Genomic DNA, 11253 nt, shown 5'->3' on the forward strand with positions numbered 1-11253 from the left:
GCTTTTTGGAGGGCAATTGGGGTTAAGTGACTTGCCCAAGGTCACACGGCTAGTTTTTGTGTTAAGTGTCTGCCACTGGATCCAAACCCAGGTCCTCCTGAATCCAGGGCTGGTGCTCTATTCACTGCACCACCTAGCCACTCCTATATTTCCTTTCAAAAGTAATATGAGTGAGGAAAGGAAGGGAAAAATGGAAGATGTGGGGGTAGGAAAGCACTGGAGAAGAAGTAAAGAAAAAGAGGGTCACTGAAGTGTTTTTAAAATGCACAGAAGAAAACAAAAGTCAAGAGGAAATATCAACAAGCTAGGCAGCTTTGAAAGTTACACGGCAAAGCTGTTTTCTTAAAAGTGAGAACTTCAAGACAGAGATGTACAGTTTTATGCATCATTCTCCGGTTATGTTCTAGCTTTTTACACGACAATGTTCTCTTTTTTGGTGTTTGTTCAATTCAGGATATAAAGAGAAACGTGGCTTTGTGAACCTTTGGTTCTGAAAGGGAGAAGAGAAAAGGAAAAACACAGTAATTAGGAGCCTAAATGTCAATGTGGGATGCTCTCCCAGGGGTTAATGGAACAAATTAAATCACAGCCATAAACAATCTATGACACAGCCACAAAGTGACCCTTCTGTAATGGGAATGGGAATGGGAAGATCTTCCTGTCCTTTAATAGGCTGAATGTAATCACATGGAGCCCATGGTGGGAAGAGTTTGCTGAGTGGGTAGAACAGGAAATGAGTGAGAACAGTTAAAGTGGAGGGAGAGAGAGGATGCAGACAAGCAGACAGCTAGGATTGTGGGTGTTTGTTTATGGGAAGGCCCAAGCAGGGGGAAGGCTTTGGGATGGTGTTGCTCCCTGCTGTGATAAGGTACATTAACTTTCTGCATTCAGTTTTCTGGTATTGGGATTGGGCTTTCTGGTATCTGGATAAATGTTTTGCTTCTGTCTTTTATATGGAGAGTCTGTTATATTTTGCGATTCAGAACTACACCGGCATATTCAAAGTCACTGTCAATGCCGTGAATATTGCCTTGGCAATACACCTTCAGTCACAATTTCTAGCAACCCATCTGCTAAACCCTCTGGGTTCTGTTAAGAGGTCTATAAAATAAGCTACTATTTCATATTAAAAGCATTCCCTGTTCCATTTCATTCTAAATTTTTTTTCCTAGTTCTCTGAAAATGGTTGTTACTGTTCCAATGACCCAGCTGCGCCTTAGAGCTTAGAGAACCTTCCAGAAGCTAACAGCCTGGGAGGCTCCAGGTAGAAGGCTTGTGATAAATGCCCATCATCAGTCTGGAGTGTTGTAGCTTACTCCTCAATTTGAACAATCGATCTACATAGACTTCCTAAGTGGTTCCTGTGGTAGAAACAAATTAAGTGTTTCCCATGGCTGAGTGTCTGGGTAACTGTGACAGTTCACAATCAAAGCAAATCTGGTTATAGTAAAATTGTCTATGGGGAACGAGGTAGTGCTTTCCCCAATACTAAGATGTGGATGGTGACATTCAGGGGCTACCACAAAGAGAAAGTGTGTCAAGTGTGGAGCTGTCCACACTTCATGCTGCTGATGACACAAAGCGATGGTCAAGTGATCAAAAACTGACCTTCTTGCTTGCCTGAAATAACCTCGGCATGAGAGTCAGAAAACAGAAAGTCAAAGTGTGCTGGGACATCTGTCAGGAGATCTTCCAATATGGCTTTTTGCTGACTGAAAAGAGAAGTTGGACAATGCCATAAGAGAAAACTTGGGTTCAGGGCACATCCCCTCCCACACAACCACAGCATCTCAGAGAGGCCCCTGAGGCCAGCTCCAGTCTTGATCCGAGGCCCCTGAGGGAGGAGGGTGGCTCTCATCCTGTGAGGTCCCCCTGAACCCTGAGGCTGCCACACCATTAGTCCCGGGTCTGTTCTGGGATCAAATAGAACAAATCTAAATCCATTTCCATAAGACCATCCTTCAAATGCTAGAACACTGCTAACATTTCCCCTCAAGAAAGTATCAAGACAAGCCTCAAGTCTCTGCCAGCATAAAAATCTGCAGTTCCCTCAACATCCTGGTTATTCTCCATCTTAAACTGAAATTCAGGACCCAGAACCAAACCGAAAAATCAGGATCAAAGGCTCTAAAAGTAAATCCCTACAGTTAAAAATAATCCATTTAATGCTCTTTAAGATCAGAAGTTTTAGGCTGACCTGGTGGTACTATAGTGACAGACAGATGTACTGTATCAAAACTTCCCAGAGCTAAAGTAAGGCAAAAGGTGAAATTTTAATTTCTTCTTCCACAAACTGAAATAAAAGACTTCTCCATCCTCCCACCCTTTATTTAACATCTGTCTTTGTGTCTACACACTGAGAATGCCAAGTATTTCCTATGAACTTATAAAAACCAATTTTACTCCCTTCTCCTTCCCCCAACACACACACAGCTAGTTACCTTTCTGGAAGGATTCTCATCCCGGCCGTACAGAGGATATAGAGAGGGGTCTCTTTGTGTTTGGCCCGGGGCACATGTTCTGCAGCAAAACTCAGAAGTGGAGAAATATAATCACTGACTTTTTCTGGAGAGGTAGCAAACTCTGATATGCCTAGAGAAACAGAAAACAGAAGTGAGCAGCAGAAATTACAGCTGAGAGGGTCTACTCTTTTGGTAAGACCATTCTGCCGCCTCCAAGTCTGGCTGGTGCTGTCAGAGAGCACATGATACTGGAGATTCACTACGGTCCTCTGGTCTGGAGGCTCAGGCTGTAGGACACTGTTAAAGGTGAAAGGACTAGGAAAACATCCTAGCAGTCAGAGCTATGCCAAAGGGGACGGACTGCCTCAGGAGGACATGGGCTCCCCCGACTTAAAGTCTCCACGCCAAGGCTGAATGGCCCCTTCTGATGAGCATCTTGCAGAATGGATTCCTGACACAGGGTGGCCCAAAGGGCATGGGAGAGCCCTTCTAACTGAGAGTCACAACTTCAGGGGCCTGATGTGGGCTCAGGCAAACAACCTAACAGGTATTTGTAAATGTCTGTTTACACACCAGAGATCAGAAACAGGCTCTGCCTGGAAATTAGCTAGCGCTTTTCTGGCTGCTGGGATTGATGTCTGCTTCTTGATCTGTTCGGTTAGTAAGGAACAGGCTGCCCCACTAACAGAACAAAACTGAAGCCCCAGTCAATCCCCTGCAGCTGTAAAACTCCTTCTATGTGTTACTCTTCAATCCCAGGATACGGAATCGCAGATTCCTTATTCGGCTACGACTCCCCATCTCTGCTGCCATCGCTCAGCAAACCTTCCTCTTTGATTGACACTCCAGGTATGGCCCCTGTCTATAGGTACCTGATCACTCTCTATATTATTCTCTTCCTTCAAACATCTGCTGGGTATATTTCAGTGAGGATCCCTTCCTGTATGGGCTGGACTAGATGCCCTTCCAAATCTCCAGTCCTACAGTTCTATGATGCCTGGATCACCATGACAGTCTCCTAATTGGCCTGCCAGTTTCCACTCTCTCTCCCTTTCCCATCTATTTTCCACAGCTGCCAAAGTGATATTCCAAAGGCAAATATCTGACCAGGTCACTTTTCCATCCCCAACAAACTCCAGAGGCTTCCATTTTACTTCTAGGATCAAGCACATACTTTTCCATTCCACACTTGAAGCCCTTCACCGCATGGCTCCAGCTCAGTTTCTTGTCCCTTCCCCAATCCACAGTAATTCTACTGTAAATAGAAAGCAGAGTGCATGAAGGCCTCATGAACACAAGGTTATCTTTTGTTAAGAGTGGATTCTGAAGTCAGCCTGCAGCAAAGAGAAACTCCAAATCCTCACCTCTTAGGACTACCCCATACAAACACTCATGTCTTAAAGCAGGCTGCTGCCCAGTCACACCAAGGCCATTTGTCGGGGCAGAGGCAAAAAGAAGGACAATTAAAAACTGACAATGATGTCTACATAAAAGTACAGTTGTTTGACATGGTGACTTCCCTCCTCCTCAGTGGGAACAGGGGAGCTGAGCAGCCAGACTGAGTCTTCAGCATCCCTGATGACGGGTTCTGATGGTTAGAGCTGACTGCACTGGCTGATTGGGAGGACTGAGGAGAACTAGAAAAGTTTTTTTTGAGGCCAGATGTTTGCTGCTCGAGTGAGGCCAGAACAGAAAGTCAAGGTCTTCCTCTTTATCAGGGATGTGGCCATTAAGAGTCAGAATGATGCAGAGCTGAGCCTTGTCCTGTCCCATTGCCCAAATGGGGCCTCTGATGAAGCCACAGCTGACAAAGTTCAGATGCCAGGGCCCTGGCCCAGAGGAAGTGAGGAGCCCTCCCTCACAACCTTCTTCCTCACCCCAAGACTCTCACAGCCTTTGAAGGGCTGGGGAGAGCAAGGAGCTGGGACCATGGGGGCCTGGCTGGAGCAGAGAAGGGTTAAACTGTAAATCAAGTATAAATGCTTTCCCCTGCTCTATCTTCTGCGGGAAAAAGTGAGTGCAGAACATGCTCACGTGCTCAATTACATTCTATTTAGTCCTCAAAGCATTTGCAACCTGATACAAAGAGTCTGAAGATCAATTCAAGGCAGGATATGAAGCCAGGGCAGATCTGGATCTCTAGACCAAAGGGGGAAAACAGCAATAAAAGGGGAGGAGAAAGTGTGAAAACTCTAATGTTAGAGTTAGGCAAGAGGGACCTTGTCTTCTGTTTTTTCTTAAAGTCAAGAACAGGGAGAGGCTTTAGTCTTCTGCTGCACAGAAGCACTACTTGTGATTTCCACAAAAGGAAGCTTGCAATATATATTCCATCAATAACAAGAGGCAGGCTGTTAATACCTTACAATCACTGCACAGGCCTTCTCCAGAAGAACTGAACATCACATGGGGAAAATAGTATTTGTGGCCTTGACCGAAGCACTTGAACCTGGTAATGGAATGCCAGGGGGTTAAAAGTATGTGTGTGTGGTTTCTAACCCACCTTTCAACCTTATTATACAGTACTAGCCTTCTTCACACACAACATGCTGTCTCCTCGGAAGAGTCCCCAGCTTCTTCTAGCTCAATGCCCGTCCCTGATGCCTTTCCTGAGACAAGCCAGGCTCCAGGACTTCTGCCATGAAATTCCCTTGTATTTATTTTGTATCGATTGACATATGAACATTTTGTCTTCCCAACAGTCTGTAAGCTCTTTGAGACAGGCACTGTTTCATTTCTTCCTCTGTATGTCCAGGGCCTAGTACAGAGTAGGTACTTTAATAATGGCTGGTAGTTACAAAGTTATTTTTATATGTATTTGCTGGGGTTTTTGGCTGGTATTTGTGGCTCAGTGGACAGAGCACTGGCCGAGGAGTCAGTTGGACCTGAGTTCAAATTCAGCCTCTGTACTGTTAATGGAATCTGAAGATCTTCCAGGCCCCTTTGTATTGGCAAGTAAGCAGGTACAACACCTTGGGAGGAAGCTGCTGATGTAACAGGAAGGGGCAGGACAGGGAGAAGCTATACCATATATAAGGAAGAACACAAGCTGGACAGACAGAATTTCGGGGGTAAGCATAATGGAGGCAGGGCAGCTACTGCTGGACTGAAACCTGAACTGAGAATTGAGAAGAATTGAAAAGAGGACTCTTGTGGTGGCAGAGTCAAGGAGAAAACTGGTGGTATCTGGCCCTCTGCTTGTCTGCTCTGTCTGTGCTGATGTTTGTTTGTGACACTTCGTCCAGAAGCCCCGGGACCTCACTGGAAGCCCTGAAAGAGGATGTTCTGGTTGTCTGTTTACAGAAGTCCTGGAGGAGGGATTGGAAGTTCTGGGACTTTACTGATGATTCGTGCTGACCTCCTGGACCTTGTTGGTGGGTCTGGGTTGATTTCACAGGCAGACAGTGAGTCGATGATGGGGCTGGCAAAGTATATGAATATTGTTATGGCTCTGTTAAGCTTTGTCTTCCCAGAAACAGGAATGGTGAAGGACTTGAGGTGGACTGGACACTGTGAAATTCAATATGGAACAGGAACTGGATGAAGAACTGGACGAGAAGCTGGACAAGGAACTGGGAGCTTCCTGCCTTTGAACCTGGGTGACAGACAGTTGGAGCTGGGACCATGGAAGAGGAGCCATGGAAGCTGAGAGCCAGCCTTGAGTCAAGCTGAAAGAAGACTTTCCTTGGATACTGTGTACTGACTGAGAAGATGATGATTTACTGTGATCTAGGGGTGGAGAACTTTGACTTTTGTACTTTGTGACTGTATTAAGGATTTTGTGATTGACTAAATGAATATACTTTGTTGAAAACTACATGACCACTTTGGTGAAAACTATGTGGCCATTTTAATGATAAGCTGTTGAGTTGTGACATGGTGAATGCTGTACCTTGATTTTCTATGAATGTTTTGCTCTGATTTCTTATTGAATAGAGAGCTCACTATACTATGTAATCAGAACCTTGAAAGCTGTTCACAGCAGCAGTCCTCTGGAAAGCTGCTCGTGTGTGGCTTTACAACCTTGATACTTAGTAGCTGTGTGAGCCTGGGCCAGTCACTTAACCCTGACTGCCTCACCAAAAAAACAAAAATAAAACAAAGTAAATGTTGACTGTCCAGACTCTCTTCACACACTTCCGATAGAGTGGAATAACTGAATTCCCTTTTATGTAGTTGAGAGGATGGAAAAGAGGCCTTGGAGCCAGAACACCTGGGTTCAAGTTCTGCTTCTACCTTCTGCTGGCCAGGGGGCTGGCAGCAAGTTCCTCAGCCACTCTGTGCTGGCCTGCATTGTTAAGAGTTTTTTTAAAAAGAAGTTTCCTAAGGTAACAAAATCATGGGGTCAGTGCCCATCTTATTATGTAATCAACATTCAACAGCAAATTGGGAGGGTTTGGCCTTAAAAACTTGCTTGGATAGTTTTATAGGTGAAGATAGTTTAAATCACGTAGGATGATAATATAAAATTGCTTTCCACTTTAAAGACATGCCTACAGTCAAAATAAAACAAATGATGACATTATACAGTGGATGAAGTACATTTTAATTCTTACATATCATCTGGCTTAGACGTAATCAATTTTTCACCTCTCCTAGGCTCTCAGGTCAATCACTCTATACAGTTAATAAGGGATCTGACCACAAAGACACTTATCATCACCCATCTCTTATACTTCAAATAAATGACCAATGTTTGCTAGGATCAGACCCCATTTTTAAAGTGTTTGAAATTTCCATTTGTCATTAACAATGGAGGGATATATAACAAAACAGCAAAAAACTCAGATAATTTATCAACCAGCAAATGCAGATGACACAACTGTGTAGTAAACAGTGTGGGAGAAAACAAACCAAGGAGAGGCCAGAGGCCTCATTCTCTGTGGATTTATAATTCAGAAGGGAGGGAGAGAGACACATGAGAGAATGGCTCTGAAACCTGAGCGAGGGTGGGACGGGCAGGTGCCCAATGAAATGCCCAAGAGGCCTACGAGGTTAGCAGGGCTGCTGTTATTACTTTGGGCTGTCAGGCACCACAGAGCTGGGTGGCAGGAAGGGCCTGGGTCTGGCAGATAAGCTTGGCATCACCCATAGGGAAGCAGCAGGGGAAATGCAGCCTGTGCACAGTGTGCAAAGGACAGTCAGAAGACTGGCCTGCCTGAAGCATGGGAGGAGGAGGAGCTAAGTTTGGAAAGCTAGGCCAGGGAGAAATGGGGTAAGGCCTCGAATTCTCTATGGTGGAATCTCCAAACGTTTTATGAAAAGTCTCTACTTTCATTTTCCTAAAGTCTTGAAAGTGAGGGAAGATGATGGGGGAGGGGGAAGGGAAGGGGAGGCACACTAGTGAAGACTCCAAGTGGGCTGGCAAGGGAGCTAAAGGTCATGAGCAGGGAAAGAGGGACGGAGGCCCTTCTCCCCAGGGGCCCCTGGAAACCTATGAGAGAGGGAACATATGGAGCAGAAAGGTGTGGCCACAAGAAGTGGCCTGGAGCAGTATCAGGGGAGATCTGTGTTCTACTAGAAAAGTCTGAGCTTCTCTGTTCGCCATCAGTGCACGAGCACCCGGGTGGGAGGAGGAGGAGGTCACGAGAGCACGGACTGGAGAACCCTGACGCTCAGTCGAGGCCTTACAAAGGCCCACGTACCTGGCTTTATTTTCATGACCACTGGCTTCCGGGCCTTGTCCCTCATCTGTCTGATATCTAGCAGATCGTGAGGATTGCCGTTGTGCCGGGGCCAGCAGTAGACAAAAGCCCGAGACCCGCTGCTCCCGCAGTCCACCACGATGCCGTAATTGATGTGGGGGTTGTTGGTGTCAGTAGCTTCAATGTCCGTCACTCGGGCCAGATACCTGGCAGGAGGAGACCAATGGATATGCTGGATCTTAAACGTCTGCCTTAACTCCAGCAAAGAATACCCGATAAACAGCAAAGTCACCATGCCCAACGAGCTTTTAAGCTGTGCAGCAATATCACTATGACACTTTATGCTACTAGTCGAATAATTCAAGTTGACAGAAAAGAAAACACGCAATAGAGACAACCCTCTAAACTGGACACATCACTCCTAACAAAACAGGCCTTAATCACTCGAAGGTCCAAAAGATAAAAGTTTTGTGCTTTTAAAGCTAGTAAAATGTCAACTTTAATTTAAAAAACAGCAAGGCCACAGCTGAAGTCTGGTTTAAATGATCTCTACAAGGCATAACTTGGCATGCAGACGACATAATAGCGGGTTTGGGATCATTAGCCCTTCCTGGGCCAAGCTGTCTTATCAAGGAATCCAAGGCATGGCCAATCCTGAACCCAAAGCCCTTCTTAACCATGAGGCGAGCTCTTACTAGCCCATTGTGAAGGTTCTCACCTGTGAAACTTCTTATCCCGGGACAAGCGCCCGTACTTATGTCGGATTATGATGACAGAGAAATACAACAAGGAAACAGCAGCAGCCAGGATGCCAACGACAACAATCTGGCGTAGGTTGGTGTTCAGAATTCGAGGGCATCCCACCGGGGAGATGCTAAAATGCCAGGAAGCAGGAAACAGACAGGAGACACTGATCCTGAAAGTCAGAGAGCACACAGTTGAAAGCAGCCTCTCCTAGGACCGAAAGGGACCCAGCAAGACCAGTCATTCACATATTTCTTTCTGAGCTGCTTCTATTTCCTGCCCATGTGTTTGTGCAATAACATTTTCCACAGTGTTAGTTATTTTCACTATACTATCCTTGGTATTAAAGCCATTCCATTAGGGCACTGTCATGTTTTCAAAATGTTTTAGGATATTCTAAATATGACAAACAACAGCAAACAGGATTATTCCCATATACAAAGGAATGAAAAGAGGTAGTCTCTGAAACTGCTCATCTGTTACATACAGCTTGCATTTTTAAAAACAATGTAATAAATTCAGCACATTAGTTTCAAAGATGTCCTGCTTGTCTATGTTTCTCTTGGAAATTCCTTCTGTGTTCTTCGGGGCCTTCAGTAAAACACTCCAATGACATTCGTATTTCTTGTCTCCTTTTGTTGCTAACCAGCTTCTCTGCCTCAATCTCATCCTGACCCTCCTCAAAGAATCAAAATAAAAACAAAGCCCCTCCCTTGGACAAATAAGCACAGTCAAGAAAAACCTATGTGTAGGCTTTCTCCCCTCTGCCAGGAGGTGGGGAAGGGCTTCACCCTCAGTCCTCTCTCTGCAGTCACTGGTTTGATCAGAGATCTTGAGGCTTTCAAAGTTCTTTTTCCTGTATAATGTTGTAGTCATGTAAACAATTCTCTTGTTTCTGCTCACTTGCTTTGCAATGGTTTATACAAATCTTCCCGTTTGTCTGAATCCACATCATTTGTTATTTCTTATAGCACAATATTTCATTACATTCAGATACCGTAATTTGTTAAATCATCCGTCAACTGATTGTCACTCCTTTAGTTTATAGTTCTTTATAACAAGAAAAAGCGATGTCAAGAATAGTTTTTTTTACATATGGGTTCATATTTGTTTTTTTAAAACATTTCACTAAGGCATCCTTGCATTTTAAATATATTAATTTCTTTTTTTTATTATCTATATGGACTTTATTGTTTATTTTTAGTTTTCAACATTCATTTCCACAAGATTTTGAATTACAAATTTTTCTCCTCATCTCCCCTACCCCCCCCCCCAAGATAACAGGCCTACTAAATAGCCCTTCCCCCAATCTGTTCTCTCTTATATCCTCCCCCCCCCTTCCCCTAGTTTTCTGGTAGGACAAGATGGATTTCTATACCCCAGTGCCTGTATATTTTCTTTCCCAGTTGCATGTAAAAAAATTTTTTTAAACATTTTTAAAACTTTGATTTCCATATTCTTTCCCTTTTTCCCTTCTCACCCACCCTCACTGGGAAGACAAGCAATTCAATATAGGTTGTACATGTGTAGTTACGCAAAACATTTCTATGGCAGATATATTGTGGAAGACTAATTATATTTCCCTCCATCCTATCTGCCCCCCCCCCACTTATTCTGTTTTCTACTTTGACCCTGTCCCTTTTCAAAAGTGTGTGCTCCTATCATCTCCCCCAATCTGCCCTCCCTTCTATCATACCCCCTCTTATTCCCTTCCCCCTACTTTCCTATAGGGTAAGATACCCAATTGAGTGTATATGTTATTCCCTCCTTAAGCCAAATTCAATGAGAGTAAAGTTAACCCATTCCCTTTCACCTTCCTGTTCTTCCCCTCCATTGTAAGTTTTCTCTTGCCTCTTTTATGAGACAATTTACCCTATTCTATCTCTTCCTTTCTCCTTCTCTCATTATATTCCTCTCTTACCTCTTAATTTTATTTTTTAGATATCATCCCTTCCTATTCAACTGATGCTGTGCCCTCTATGTACACATGTACATACATATACATACTCATATATGTATTTATACACATACACCTTCCTATATACATATATATATTTCCTTCAACTATGCTCACACTGATAAGAGTCTTATGAGTTATAATTATTGTTTTTCCATGTAAGAATGTAAACAGTTCCACTTTAATAAGTTCCTTATGATTTCTTTCCCCTGTTTACCTTCTCATGCTTCTCTTCCTTCTTGTATTTGAAAGTCAAATTTTCTGTTCAGGTCTGTTTTTTTCTTCAAGAATACTTGAAAGAGGGGCGGCCAGGTAGCACAGCAAGTAATTACGAGCACTGGCTCCAGTGTCAGGATGACCTGGAGATCGAATCCCGGGCTCAGACACTCAGCACCACACCCAGAAACAACTGGCCGTGTAACCTTGAGCAAGTTACTTAACCCCGATT

The 11253-nt window shown here is 44.1% G+C and overlaps 1 protein-coding gene across 4 annotated transcripts in view; it reads right to left on the minus strand.

Annotated features, from left to right (window-relative positions):
* Positions 1-11253, minus strand: part of ENTPD4 (ectonucleoside triphosphate diphosphohydrolase 4) — a 32911-nt gene that overhangs the window by 9185 nt on the left and 12473 nt on the right. For 3 of the 4 annotated variants that reach the window (XM_069066843.1, XM_069066832.1, XM_069066839.1), the window contains exons 3-6: positions 8823-9020; positions 8105-8310; positions 2442-2592; positions 1609-1712 (exon numbers count right to left, since the gene is read on the minus strand). In XM_069066843.1, coding sequence (XP_068922944.1) covers positions 1609-1712; positions 2442-2592; positions 8105-8310; positions 8823-9020 — 659 coding nt within the window. The remainder of the gene's footprint in view (positions 1-1608; positions 1713-2441; positions 2593-8104; positions 8311-8822; positions 9021-11253) is intronic. The other variant, XM_069066844.1, reaches the window with a different exon arrangement.

The sequence above is a fragment of the Petaurus breviceps genome, unplaced genomic scaffold, assembly GCF_028583685.1.
Source record: "Petaurus breviceps papuanus isolate PSGF00001 unplaced genomic scaffold, PetGlider_PUasm1.0 139, whole genome shotgun sequence".
Classification (NCBI taxonomy): domain Eukaryota; kingdom Metazoa; phylum Chordata; class Mammalia; order Diprotodontia; family Petauridae; genus Petaurus; species Petaurus breviceps.